Source organism: Cygnus olor, chromosome 5, assembly GCF_009769625.2.
Source record: "Cygnus olor isolate bCygOlo1 chromosome 5, bCygOlo1.pri.v2, whole genome shotgun sequence".
Lineage (NCBI taxonomy): Eukaryota > Metazoa > Chordata > Aves > Anseriformes > Anatidae > Cygnus > Cygnus olor.
In genome coordinates, this window is record NC_049173.1 from 37129201 (window position 1) to 37143639 (window position 14439).

The 14439-nt window shown below is 46.6% G+C and overlaps 1 protein-coding gene across 8 annotated transcripts in view; it reads right to left on the bottom strand.

Moving 5' to 3' along the window:
• Positions 1–2827: 2827 nt before the first annotated feature.
• SUSD6 (sushi domain containing 6) overlaps positions 2828–14439 on the bottom strand; it is a 76853-nt gene continuing 65241 nt past the window's right edge. For all 8 annotated transcript variants that reach the window (XM_040557254.1, XM_040557245.1, XM_040557249.1 and 5 more), the window contains 4 exons: positions 10435–10632; positions 7336–7474; positions 5326–5747; positions 2828–3646 (listed from right to left, as the gene is read on the bottom strand). In XM_040557254.1, coding sequence (XP_040413188.1) covers positions 3621–3646; positions 5326–5747; positions 7336–7474; positions 10435–10632 — 785 coding nt within the window. In that variant the 3' untranslated portion in view covers positions 2828–3620. The remainder of the gene's footprint in view (positions 3647–5325; positions 5748–7335; positions 7475–10434; positions 10633–14439) is intronic.

Below are 14439 nucleotides of genomic sequence, written 5' to 3' on the forward strand. Positions count from 1 at the left end.
GGAAAGCAGGTAAGGGGGCTGTGGCCCCAGCAGTAAATAAACAAAAGAACAACAAAAAGCAAATCACCCACCAGCTGACACCTTGCAAGGCTAAGCCCCTGCGCTCCCCATCCACCTCAAGATGATCCAGGCTGCACCTACCTATGACACCTGCCCACAGGGCTCACGCTGCTCAGAGGCGAGGAACACTCCTGGGGGAGCAGAGCTCAGGATGAGGAATCTCTAAGTCTAGGTCCTTGCTCCCACAATAAATAAGTAAAGGCAGGACTGTGCAATTTAGTTCTTCCTAAGCCTCTGCCCTGAGGACTTCACAATCCTCCAGCCTCCGCAGAATAAAAGCAAACCTGAGCAGCAATCACTTGTTAATCAGTAAATAAAGCGAGTCCTCACTCCTCTTTGAAAAAAGGTATCAGGCAGACAACTAAGTCTTAGCTTCCTCTCCCAGCCACTCTACCTCATCTCGTAAGGAAGTAAACTCGAAAGCTGAATGCAATAACCCCAAAGCCCTTTCCATGCTCTGGCTTGCAGCGGTTCTGGGGCCATTGCTGCAGACGTGGCTGCAGAGGCCAGGGCTCTTCTGCAAGCACTGGCAGAGTCAGCTGGGGTTACCAGCACAGCAGGCAGCCCGGCCCAGGAGCTGCTGTTTCACCCTCTTACAAGCCAACAGAAGCTGACTATTTATGCCTGATCACAAGACCGATGCTTGCATGCTTCCCTCCACCTCCACATTTTTTTTCCCTCTTAGTGAAGCACTTTCCCATAATTTCTTTAAGTGAAACAAAATTAAAGCGCTCCCTCTTCTGTGCAGCTGCCTTCCCTTCCCCACCCAAACCGATTTTTTTCTCCCCACCTGGCAGCTGCTTACTTTCCTACAGCAGAGAACAGAGGCAGGACCACACAGTGCATGCTTTCTGCTAGCAGAACAGGCACTCGTCCAGGGCAAGGTCAGGCTTGGGATCAGCTTCCAGCTTCATTAAGGGATTCTTTCACCAACGTGGTACTGGGGTAAAGGACGGCTCCCTGCAAGCAGACAGCACGTACCTGACTTTTACACCTTGATTGCTCAGGGTCAGTTTCAGGAGGCAGGACCTTAAATACATAAAAAGCAAGTCCTACTTGGAGCTGGTTAGGTAGCAGGAAAAAAAGTCCCATACTCTTTTCCCTCAGCCTTGCACACTCGCTCAGTCTCTCCATATGCCCTGATAAAACCAGTGAATAAGACAATTTGCTCAAGCTCAGAACATTTTTAAGGTAGGAGTTAAAAACTAAATAGGAACATTCCCACGCTCGTTTTCTAGAATTCCAATAATAGATGTGTAAACATTTGCCCTCTACAGTGCTTGAAGTTAAAACACAACAGCCCATTGTAAAACAACATGGGACTTTCATCACCCCACCTGAACAAAAAAATACCCAAACTGGATTTGCCAAATTCTTGTGTTAATGCAAGATAATGTGAGCAACAGGGAAGGAAGTTTAAAATGCTGCATTTTTAAATTATTAATATCCCTCTAAACAGGGATGGGGAAAATAGGAGTCTTCCATCCACACGCACATGCTGTCCCAGCTGTCCTAGGATTAAACAGCTCATCAGGAACAGGAGCAGCAGGTGCATGGCTGGACACTACGGCCAGTCCCCATTTCCAGGAACTGGAGCTGAGCCGCAGTGATTATTCTTTTCTTTTAAAGGTGTTGTGTCACTTCTACCAAGTGCTCTGCCAACATATTTGTGGAGCAACAAGAATGAGGATAGTAAGGGTCACAAAACAAAAGCAAAGCAGCAAAGGGAGTATCCCTATTTACCTGTAAGTTACCACATGATGTGTAAGGCCATGACATTTTGCTCCTTCAACTCAAATGAAAAATTTAGCAGCTTCTCACAGGGCACTCTCCTGGTTACTTCGAGACAGTTATGACAAAGTACCTGCCTTTAAGAAGCCAACTCTTCTGGCTGAAACCAATTCTGTGGAACCCAGTTTCCTGAGCACCCCTCTGAAGAACCCTACAGCTTCCATGCTTTTGTGATTGTATCACCCACCCCAGATGAACTTGGTTTCCCGCAAAAACGAAGTCCTGTTAACAGCCACCAGGATATTCTGGCAGATAACTGGGGGGGGCAGAGGAATACATATTTTTGTACTTTGTTTTCCCTGCTGCAAGAACTTAAAGCAATCTTTAAAATTTAGGTTCAGGATTAAGCTGTGGTGTCCCTGGGCACTACTGTCAATGCAGCCAAACTTCCCTTGCAGCAACGGGCAGCTGTGTTGTATTCAGAAGAGACTTTGTAGATGTGGTTGTGCCCCAACCACACAACAAAGAAGCCCTTCTCTGTAGGCCCATTAGGGCAAAACAGCACTCTTGCTATATGGAGCTAGGAAGACACAATAGCCTCTTAGGTGGCAGTTACCCAGGATTCGAGTAACAAAGTACCTGGTGTGACTGGGAAGGTAGTGTGGGATTGCACCAGTGGCACAAAGCGTTCACCACCCATGGGCATTTTTCTCTCGACAGCTGCAAACACGTGAACTGCCTCCAGCTCACATCTGAAAGCATTACCTCTGCCTGCAGATCCGACCAAAGGAACCTAAGCATTAGTGCAGAACAACCTTAACTGGGAAAGCCAATTGGAAATGGGTTTATTCAGAAGAGTGGGGCCACAAATTTGGTTCCAGTCCTGATGCCTAAGTGAATGCAACCGGCTCACAGAAAGTCAGATCCTCCAAGCTTTCTGGACGCTGCTAACCATTGTCCTTTCTCCAAGACTCTCCCAACAATCTTAACATCAGGAGCTACTCTGGCACAGGACAAAGCTGAAAGGGCTGTTTTATCAACAGTACAGTCCCAGCCACAGCTTCCAGAAACACAGCATAACCAGGTGGGCTACACAGGTAGAAGAGACAGAAGTGATTTTCAGGAGCAGACTCTTGCAGAGGTGTTTGCTGAGAAGAGGGCAGAGGGCATTCCTACACGTTGGACTTCTCAGCCTTCGGTGCTCTAGCAATTCTCAACTGTTATTGCACAGCCAAGTTGCCTCACGGCCCATCTCATTTGAGACACTTCTAGGCATTACAAGCTGCCCCTTACCTGGAATCCCTCCCAAGCCCAGCGTCAGTCCCAGTGAGGCATGTTGTCCTGCCCTATTACAGAGAGGATGCTGGAAGAAGAGCATATAACATATATACGTATATATAAACTGTCTGCACCCAGTGAGCAAGCGGTTTTAGCCCTCTCTGGGCAGTAGAAGGGCTAGAGAGGCTGATAAGCTGCAACAAGCCGGTGTGAGGAGGAGAAAGGCACAAGAAAAGAGCAGCTCTTTTCAGAGACTGCTGTCAAACATCTGGCTGGGAAAAAGGAGAGGAGAGCTCAAATCCACTACGTTCCTTGAGCCCCTGATGCAAACGGAATGGGGAAGCCAGCACTGCACCAGCCCCAGTGGTGCATCCAGGAGGCAACCTGGTGACATCCTTTGGATCTTCAGCTGAGGGCGTCTCTGCTTGGAGGTATCCAGGGCACAGCTCGCGAGGATGGGGAAGGCTGCACAGAGTGCTTCTGTCCCGAAGGCAGGGGGAAGGGAGGAGGAAGAAATCCAAGGGGAGAAGGCTAGGCAAATACAGCAGGCCTCATGCTTCCTTCAACAAGGGAATATCTGAATGGTGGGGAAAGAAAAAAAAGAAAATGTCAAGCTTTTGTCATTCAACACACACCAAAATCTACTGCTGATAGCAAGACAGGCTCCCATTTTCACTACGTGATAATGCAGTGTTCCTCCTGTCATTGTAGCACAGCAGAAGGGACCTCTGCCGGGCTCTGGTCCAATCTGCCTCTGCAAGCAGGACCATCACCACCTCCAGCTTTGAAAGTCTCCAAGAAGGGACACTCCATCACCTCTCTGCCTGGCTGTCTAGTCCTGCATTACCCTCCTAGCAGGAAATATTTTCCTAATGCCCAGTCTGAATCTGTCAAGTTACTCTTTGTGTTTCACCATATTAAGCCCAGCTCCCTCCCAGGCCCCTGCCTATCTTGGCAGGCCTCCAACAGAGCCTGTTCAGTTTCTCCACATTCCTCTTGAACCGGGAGTCCCACAAAAATAAAAAGTATTCCCATAAAGCCTCGATATTGCGTAGGAGAGGGTAATAACTTCCCTTTCTTCTTTCTCATAACCTCACCAACCTCTTAGCTTCTCAAAATGTCTGAGACGAGAATTTTCTTGCTGTGTCAGGGATGGCTGGGGGTACATGGATCACACCTGGCCTTATCTGACCTGAAGAAATGCAACCTCCTCCAGCAGCTGCAGCTTCCTCATCTTTGAGCTGTAAGCACAAGTCTTATGGCCTCCTGCTATTTGGGGCTATCTGTACAACTTGCATCAGAGGCAATGTTCATTTCCAGGCAGTGATAAAAATGACACAGTGCAGAGGCAACACCCTCTAATTTCTACACTGTAGATTTTTTATTTTTTTTGGTAAGTGCCACTTTTGCTTTTTTGTTTCCACTGTTTGCTTACCGGAGGTTTAATGTCTCAGGACACGTTGCCACTTCCGCCCTTCAGTGGAAATCCCCTTTAACTATTTTTACTGCAAGGCTTCTGGGTGGCACTAGTAAGGCTGGAGGACTTGACAGCACAGAAAAAAGTTCTGCCCTGAGCTATCTACAAGCCAGTTACATTTTTTTGCCTAAAGACACAGCAGTCTCTGCAGAAGCAATCTTAAACTGCATCTTCACATCATTGTAAAGCAACTCCTTTGGGGCAGAACAGAAGTCAAGAATGCAAGATACACGGGCCATTAAACAGAGCAGCACCTCTGCCCTGTACTAAGCACACCCCTTTTACGTTTTCTCACATGCCAGGGCTGCAGCACCATATGCACTGTGGCAGTAAGCTACTTACTAAGGTGATCTAAAAATGAAGAAGCCTAAACATCACAAGGGGTTTGTATTTCAGGCATATCCTCCCACTTTCACCAACTTGTTTTTCCACAAACGCAGCTCTTTTACTGCCTTCGCACAGTATGCGAAGGCCTCCACAATGCTGGAGGCTGGCATTTCTCTGCAAATCCCTTGCTGAGACAAGAATGAGCAGCAGAACGCCAACAGTCTTTTCAGACTGCCCTAGGCTCCCCTCAAAGCCACATACTTCAGAAGAAGGTATTAACTACTGCTCGCACATTTATGTTGCGAAACATGCCACAGAGACTGTTTCCAAAGCTCCTCTGGTGCCGGACACGTACATATGGGTATTTCTTGCTGTTTTCATGCTATGCGGTCACACTGCAGAACCTACTCTTAAAAACGTCTCATACAGTGCTCCTTGCCCAAGCCACATACCATCTGTGTATTCCTCAGAGGAAGTGAGTGATAAAAGGCTCTGTATGTCACTGCTTTCTGAATCCTGGAGTTCTTTCTGTACAGGTCTACTGCTAGCCATGCCAGCTACCCAGGAAGAGGTAGCAGCCTGATGCACAAGAACAGTTTCAGAGCGCTGAGAGCCACTGGCTTCACACAGTCCAGAGTGTCCGGGGGCCTCATCTTCTCTGTCAAGGCCATTGCAAGCCCCTTGGTCCTGCTGCTGCATCTCTCTGGCTCCGTTCTGCCCAGCTCCTTCGGACAGCACAATCTGCACCCGGGAGTCCGAGGGTGGAATGCAGTTCCCTGTGCTGCCATACACTGCTTCTTCGTACGATGGCAAAGCCACTTGGACACCATCCACCATGATAGAGACCTGGTCCCCAGACACTCCTTGTTCTCGCCTCAAAAAATAAAAGAAGGAGACAAAAGGGGGAAAAAAAAAAAACAAGTTGAACATTTATATTTTATATGTATGTTACCAAGAATAGCCTCCCACCTCTGCCACAGTGGAACTCTAATGCTCACCACTGACTTTTTTAGGGGAGAATGGACAAACATGAATGGTGGTTTACTGAGGTTAAACAAGTTCTACTGCCAATTGCCATAAACACAATCAGGGACTGTAATTCACAGCGCCTGACGGATTTAATAGCTAGAGCTGAAGAGGTTATAATGCCTCCTGCCTCAACAGCTAAATCTGAGAAAGATCTGACTCAGAGCCTCTGCTTGTAGGTAGAGAACTCTGACCGCAGTTGATTTCAGTTTATTACACTGCTCTATTCTGAAACACCAAGCACTGTCTGTTCTACCACCTATGCTGCTGGTGAGATAACTGCTGGCAAGGGTTTAAGAGCTGACAGCTCTTAGATTGTCACCGTGTGAATCAACCTAGGCTGATGGGCCAGAGTCCTGAGACTGAATTTGAACCTTCCTGCTGCTGGACAGCCAAATCTCTTATTTAAGAGCATAAACAGTTCATTCAGGAGGAGCCCAACAGTGACTTTTTTGACCTCAGCTGACAGCGATGTTACAGCGGGGTCCCTTCTCTCATCCACAAACCTAGGCCAGGAGAATTCTCCTCCCCCAGCAGGGAACCACATGGGATTTGCACGTGTATCTAATCATCAATACTGGCAGAATTCAGGACCAGACAATCTCAGAGACAGACTGGGGGAGAAGCACATATACCTGGACACTTACTTTGGTGGTCATCCAAGGCCAGAAGAGGCTGGAGATGGATCTATAGACAAACTAGAGGGCTCCATAACTTTTAACATTCAAGACCAAGGAAAAAGAGCAAGGAAACCACTCATTAGGTGGCATGGTAGAATGGTGTTCGCAGGCGGGTGTTACAGACCACTGTTTCAGGCTACTGCTGAACCACGGGGCAGAGGTGCCACCAAGGTGAGGAACACAGCAGTGTGGGGCAGGACCTTCTTACACAGGCACTGTGTTTATGGCAAGTCAGAAGGGAGGCAGCAAGACCAAACTTTGTAAAACCCAGAGTCCTCTGCCTTCTAACTGGAAACGCACAGACAGGTAGCTCAAATCAGCAAGTAAAGAGAAAGATGTCATAGCCACATAGCTCTGAGTTTATTAGGCCAGTGGCTTAAATATGACACAGGAACACTGCCTCCTCTTTCCTGGAAATTAAACTGTACCGTCCCCAGTCCTTCTCGCCATCCTGCCCTTTATAATCTAAATGTAGACTCTAGCTTAGTTGATGAGCCTTCTGACACTACTAAAAATAGCCTCTTGTGGGAATTGCCCCTTATCCCACTGACTCACAGGGCTGTTTGGAGATGGGAAGATGTAGCAAATAAAACTAGAGCTTGGCTCATGATGATACAAGGATATATGATCTCTGAGAAAGCCACAAAACCACCCCAGGGTTGTTTTTTTGTTTGTTTTTTTGAAGGCCTAAACGAAGTACCTTAATGGGTTTCTGCTGCAAAGAAGCAGGATGCCACTGAGCCCAGCTACACTTACCTGCTGTGATGGAACGACTTCAGCTTCGGCTGCAGCAAAACAAACAGCACAACTAAGAGAAGAATCAGGGCGACAGAGCTTGCTGTAGAGGCTACTATGGATAGCGTGGGTACTCCGATTGTTGGCGGGGAGTCCTTTTCTACAAAAGCAAGAGGAATACAAGGTAAAATGATCCACTCCCTTAAATCATTGCCATAGGGAAGTAGTAACATTTGTGTTGCCTTCTCTCAAGAGTTACACATGGGTGCACATGTGAGGAGCCCAAGTTTCCTCTGCAGTCAAGGCAGAACAGTTCTCTCCTACAGAGAACAGTTGAGAGCTTAAGCAGACCCCTCTCCATCAGCTGTAAAGGGAACATTAAACATGCAAAAACATAAGGGTCTTCTGGAAAAACAGAGAGTAAACGCAGAGAAAAGCAATGCAAGGAGGCCATGGGGACAGAGAGAGGGGAGGTTATGTTAAGGGTCATGTCATATTTAAATCTGTCTGAGCAATAGCTAAGAAATGTCCTGATGTCACCAGCGACGCAAGTAATTGTCTAGCACAATAAGCAGGCTATTCTACTAGGCCAAACAATAGGAAAAGTTCCAGAAAATGGGTTTTCTTGGCTAACGGAACAGTCCCCTGAAAGAATGGGGTGGAAGTCACCCGGCCTGGCATTAAGACACAGTTTCTTTCTCACATAGACACACACCCCAGGAAACTGAGCGGGAAGGGACGTGGTGCTTCAGGATGCTGAGTTTTCAGTGTTAGATACACATACCCTGTCCACATTACCTCTTCCTACCCCTTTTCAGCTGTACTGTATGACTGTACTAGAAACATTTTGTCTTCTAGAGGTCCATTGCAAGACGTGAATAAGTTGGGAGCAGACAGAGAAGGGCCTGGAGCTCGTGTTGCTGAGTGTTCGCATCACGCCTAGAACATTACACTAGCCCTTTCACCTCCCTGGAGCACAGAATTGACTGTGGATGTGTCATCTCTGTCCTTAACTTTTGTCTTTGGTAGAGATCTGTACACACTTCACCTCCCCATCAGCATATACTACTGTCCTTTTCACATTCGGGACATTCCCATCTACGGAATTCATCGATTCCTTTTTGCTACATTCATCACGTTCTCCAGGAGCACTGTTCTCACACTGCAGTGGGATGCAGGACGAACCTGCAAGTAAAGATGAGGGGGAAAAAGAACACGCAAACAAAAGAAGAAAAAGCTAGAGGACCACTGTTTTTAAGCCTGCAGCCTGAAATCTGTACCCAAAACAGGCATGTAAACTGAAAAAAAGTCTGCATTTTCTGCATCTTCTTTTGGGGTTTAAACTTATTGGTTTAGTTGTTCTGAAAAATTTCTGGAAAACAGGTTCAAAATTAGCTTGAACCAGCCCCAGGAAAAAACGTCTAATGTACGTTTTTCCCTCTGGTAAATAGGTCTGAGTAAGGATTTCCGTTTTCATGATTACTCAGGGCACTTTGAGTATACTGACAGGGAAGAGGGTAAGCAGATAGGGGTGCTCTATTTTCAGTATCAGTACACAATGCTGTAAAACTGCTCACCATGCAGGGTACACTTCAGCACATCCACCTTCTCAGTTTCCAGCAAGATGCTCACTAACTCATAAAAGAAACTGCTGGAAGGCTATGGGACTGTTGTGCTCAGAGCTACACAAAACATTTGATAACTGCTTGGGATTTCATTTACTCCTTACAGAACAAGTGGGATGTTACCCATTACCAGTCATTTAAAGACCTATCGCTCTTCTCTCTACAGTTGCCCTCCTCCTCCTTTTTGCTCTGTGAAAGAGACCTGCTAGTTAAACCTCAGCTGACTCTGACCCCAAACAGTTGTTGCAAAGACTGTGCTGTCAAAACAATAGCTTCTTCACTTGGCCAGGCTTTTGAAGCCCCGTATTTTTTTATTTTTTTTTTTTTAAACAAGGCCACCAACCCTACAGGATGCTAAAGAAATCTGAGGGACTGCTGCTATGCAGGAATGCCATCCAGGGAGCTTGACTTGCAAAGCTTTCTTCTGCCGCCTGGGTGCAGCAAGGGGAAGGGGGACCACTATAGAAAGGAAGCCTATGCTGAATTCAAAAAGCCTCTTCGGGATCTAGTTGCTGCCAGGTGAACTCCCAGTTCCCCTTCCTCGTAGGTCACAGGAAGGGGCTATTGGAGTGGCTGTGACAGAGACACCAAGATGACAGCGTGTCTGGGACAGGACACGATGTTCCAGAGTTCACAGATATGCAGTGAGCTCCACAAGGGGCCTGAAGATGATGTTTGTTTCCTTCTGATTAGGCTAACAAATTTTGCTTTAGGGATTACAAGACAAAATCCCAGAGCACACATCTTGCTGTCTCAGGATGAGCTTTAGAACTCTACCAGCAGGCCAAAACTGAAGAGGGGAGGGCCTTCTCCTTTTATCCAGTACACACGCTTTTAAAAGCAGAAGAACAGCTGGCAACTAAGAGCTATATTATGAACATTTTCCTGCAAATCTTTTTACTTTCCTGCTTTGATGGAGGAATTCCTGTTCAGCTGGGAGAGACCCACAAAACAAAAGCTGTGCACTTCCATATGGAGAGAAGCAGAAATCATTTGTCAGCAATGTCCTTTCCTGCCAGTACAGTGCAAAGCAGCACCATGAAGCTCTGCCACAGGAGGCCAACAGTTAGTTAACTTGTTTGCAAAGCAGGGTATCAGCTCTACATACTCTCACATATGCGGACAGGAAGGTACTGTCAAATCCATCAGAGGCGAAGAGGGACAGCATGGAAAATGCTTCAGTTTTAGGGCCTGCCCCGCTTCTGGGATGAGAGCTGCCAAAGAAACTCCACCTCAGTAACACATTGCCTCCTTTACACTCCTTCCCGTGGGATGTCTCCTTGCATGACTGACTCTGAGCTTGCATTTGATGGGCTGTTACAGAAGGGGCATTTTTAATAAAGGGCTGTAATTGTGAGTTACGTTCATAGAATTGCTGGAGCAATGAGTGCAGCTGTATGGACTGCCTCAGCACAACATCGACTATCTAGGGAGAATCTGAAAAGCCAATATAAGAGCAACTCTGACCGTCCCACTGGACTGAGCGAGTACTCACCCGGGCTGAGTCTGCAGCTAACTTCCATGGCGGGGTTCCACTCTCCATTCTTACAGGTCAGGTATTTGTAGTCTCCTTTCAGCATGTAGCCTTCAACACACAGGTACTCTATGACACTGCCCGAAGTCAGAGGGTCGTTGCAGGGACTAGGGTGGCATTTGTAGCCTCCATTCTCAGGTTGTGGTGGCTGGGGACAATCTAGAAAAAGAGAAAGCATCACAGAGGTTATCTCAGAGGAAGACATCTGCTGCACAACAGATGTGTCACACAGGCAAGCTTCCACCTATGAAGGCTCTCTGTATTGAGAAGAAACTACCAAAACCAAGGATTGTTACACAGCAGCAGAGAACACTGCTCAGTTTCGCCTCCAACATGTCTTTTGCGATTGCTAAGTACTGCTTGTTATCCTGGTTGTACAGTCTAGCTGGCAGGCATCAAACTGGTGATATTTTTGTACAGTGATGTATGAGTTTGCTACAACTGGGATTCTGTACAAGAAAGGCCCAGAAAATCCTTGATGCTATCTTTTCCCCACAGCTGTTTCACTAGTGACTGAGGGGAGAAGCTAACAGCCAGGCTTCCCAAGTAGCCTTCCAAGCCTGATGGGGAAAAAAGGGCAAGACCCCCTCCTACTGAAATGAATGAAGGATGCAAGCACTCCATTGTGCTATGGATACAATGTCAAGATACAGAGCTGCCCCAAAATGTACCCTGAAAACTCCCTTATTTTAGCTATTTTATACAGATATACCACAACAGTATGAGAACAGAGCTTTGCTGCAGCAGGACCACATATTCTAGCCTATTTGAAAAAAAAAAAAAACAACTAACAAACATATTTCTAAAACAACCCTCTGCTTATTACAGGAAGTCTGAAGTACTGAAAACACTTTACATTTCTTCTTGCATCTCCCTTATCCTAATGGGTACTGACATAGTAAGTGTGAGAAAACTTCTCATAGAATTTTCAGTTGCCATTCAAATAAAAACAACAAACCACAAATGAGGAAACTGCACTGAAAACAGGATATTTGCATTGCTTAGGATTTCATCCCCTTTGGCAGCTCTCGGTGACTCTGCAGAACTGCCCCAATACACTCCCATGCTATGTATTTACCTAATTGAAGGAGTGAGAATTCCAGTTTTTTTCCCTTTAAATCCAGATCAGCTTCTCAAGGTTCACAGAAGAAAATACATCAAAGATCCCTCCAGAGATATTTTGGGGCATGGAAAACCAAGCAACCCACCCTCCCTGTTCTACCACAGCATGGTCATCCAGGCCTGCATTAATCCCTGGAGCACACTAATCCCTGGAGCACACAATCGCAGGCTCTGCCTGCAGGTGAGAAACCCAACTGGGCAAACTTCAGTTAACTGGATTTTGTGCAGGACCTAAGAAGAGTAAGAAAACTTTAGAGACTTGCTCACTATGGAAAAATTTGCTACACTGCCGCAGTGCGAGTGACCCTTGAACCTAATCACATGTGAATGCATCATTGGTAGCGCCTTGTAAATGCCAGCAAACCCCAGGATGAAGTGCTGAGTGAAGCCAATAACCCTCTGGCATGAGTTTTGCCAGCTTTGTAACTGCAATTCAATTTACTTCTTGAGAGAAAAGGTTAACAGGGGTCTAAGAAGTAGCCTTTCAATAAGACTTTGTTCTTGAGGAGATTTATTCTTAAATAAGGTTCAGAGAAGCCACTGTCCTGTCCCTCATGAGTGTTAACTGTTGCCTCTTCTGCGTTTATTTTTTCTTTCTGTAATCATTTCCAATTTTGCAACCAAGGTTTTAACACTTTACCTTATGAGGCTAAAGCTTAAAGCCTGTCCAACACTTCAGATCAGCTGAAGCCGCAGCCTCTTTACACATTTAGGCATGCAGAAGTGCCCTGCTGCTTCTGCAAGACAGAGATATTTCCTGCTAAATCGCAAGGACCCGTCTGAGCACCAGAAATACCCTCAGCCATTTAACAAGCACCTCTCCAGGCAACGGGCAGAGAGCTGTGGGGAAACCCTCCTGTTACCACAGCAGCCAGGGACAACTTCCCTTTGCACCTTTAGGCCACAGGAGGCATCTGGAACCGCTCAGGAGCCACCCGAGCCTCCCACACGCCACCTTGCTCCAGCAGGAATTTTCCCACACTTGCACACGAGCTTCCCATTTCCGGAGGAGCCCGAGCAGGCTGGCCCCTCTGCTTTTAAGGCCTTTGTCAGTCAGGGGAAGAGATATGGAGATGTGGCTAACTGGGCCTTTCTGCAGCAGACTCGGCCCTTTGGGCGCCACAGAGGGTCACGCTGGGAACAACACGCTCCACAAGGCCCCTAAACCAGAGCTTCAGCTGATTCCAACAGCTGATTCCTGACTTGTCCTCCTCTTAAAAGAAGAGGTTGCAGAATTAGTCACCTCCTTTTCCTCCCTCTTCTCCCTTAGGCTGACACCACAGCACCCAAGAACATCACAAATAGTTTCCACCTTCACTGTGACAGAAGAACAGGCTTATCCTGGCTCTGCCGCTGGAGGATGCAGGCAGACGGGAAGAGGAGCAGTTCAGAGCACAGCTGTGCTGTGAGGGTTCAGTACAGGGCTCAGGAGCAGGCAGCCTGGTCCAGCTCTTCTGCCAGCTCACGCTTCCCAAACAGGCTGCTTGCTTTTAACCTCCAGTGATATTTGCATGCTGCTGTGTGGCCTAGCCCCAGGCTAGCGTTACTGTTTGGGTATTTGGCACACTGTCCAACACTTTCTGAGGCACATGAACTAAACAATGGAGAGGATTTTTCAGCCCAATTAAGGCTGGGCAGATTTCAAAGGACACAGCAAAACCAGGGCAGACAAATTTACTCCTTGCAAGTGTTCAAAGGTGGGTGGCACATGGTGGATACATTGAAGGTTCCCAAAAGGTTATAAAAATTCCTCTTAAGGAATTTTTGACACTTTGTTAAGAACAGATATTGTAACCACATACGCCTCCTTCTCAGTAGCATCAGCCTAGATTCTCAAAGGTATATGCTTGTATTTGAGATACTAAGAAACACGCAGGAGTTTCATCGCCTTCCTCCCTGAAACACATGTTCTTGGAAGTACCCCAGAGCTTATGAGACATCTTAAAACAAACATACATGCCAGGCAGCGAAGAGAAATACAGCCAAGTTACATAAATTATCGATTTCCTAGGAGGTTACTGACATCCTAGGCTTGCAGTTATTCCCAGCTTCCTGATTCATCATGCTCTGAGGATGCAAAGAAACTGTGGTTTTGAACTTCGCAGCCTCGTGCGCAAAGAGGGCAGAGTGCTGCTCCCCACGGCCCAGTTTCCAAGAGGTACTGAAGTTTATGACATCTCCCAAGAGAGCTGGTTCCCTGCCAACACAGGCTGCTGGAAAACAGGAAGGAGCTAACTGATGAGAAGACTAAACATTTGGGGCATCGGTGAACTCTGTTCAGAGGTAAAGAAACTGTCATTTCCAGACTGACTGGCAGAATAAAATTATGCACTGGAGTTTCTGCAACTGCAGTTCCAAAATATTAGGTGTTTAATATATTGTCCACCAAAACGCAAGACAAGGTTTTTAATAGATAAGTGAAAAAATATTAAGCCAGTATGCACCTCCACCCATTTTCCTACCAAATCATCTGTGAGCACCATTTTTCTGTGCCTAGGTCACACGAAAGAATATCACCCTCCTTGAAAGGAGGGTTAAGTACTTTTACGTTCTTTGAGTAACAGTTAACAATTTTTTTTGAGTAACAGTTAACAATTTGACAATACGCAGCACAAAACTGCAAGGAACTGTTTGTTTTTTTTTGTTGTAGCCACAGGCAGTGTCACCACACCAGCACCCTCTGAGGCAGAGCTACAGACCATTTCAAACAATGTAAAAGCTACTCAAAACCAAACCACGGTCACAGACAATACCACAGATGCAAGAAGAGAACTTCGTTTGATAACAGAGTGAGGGGTTTACATACTCATAACACAGAGGATGCACCTGATCTCTGTGAGTGAA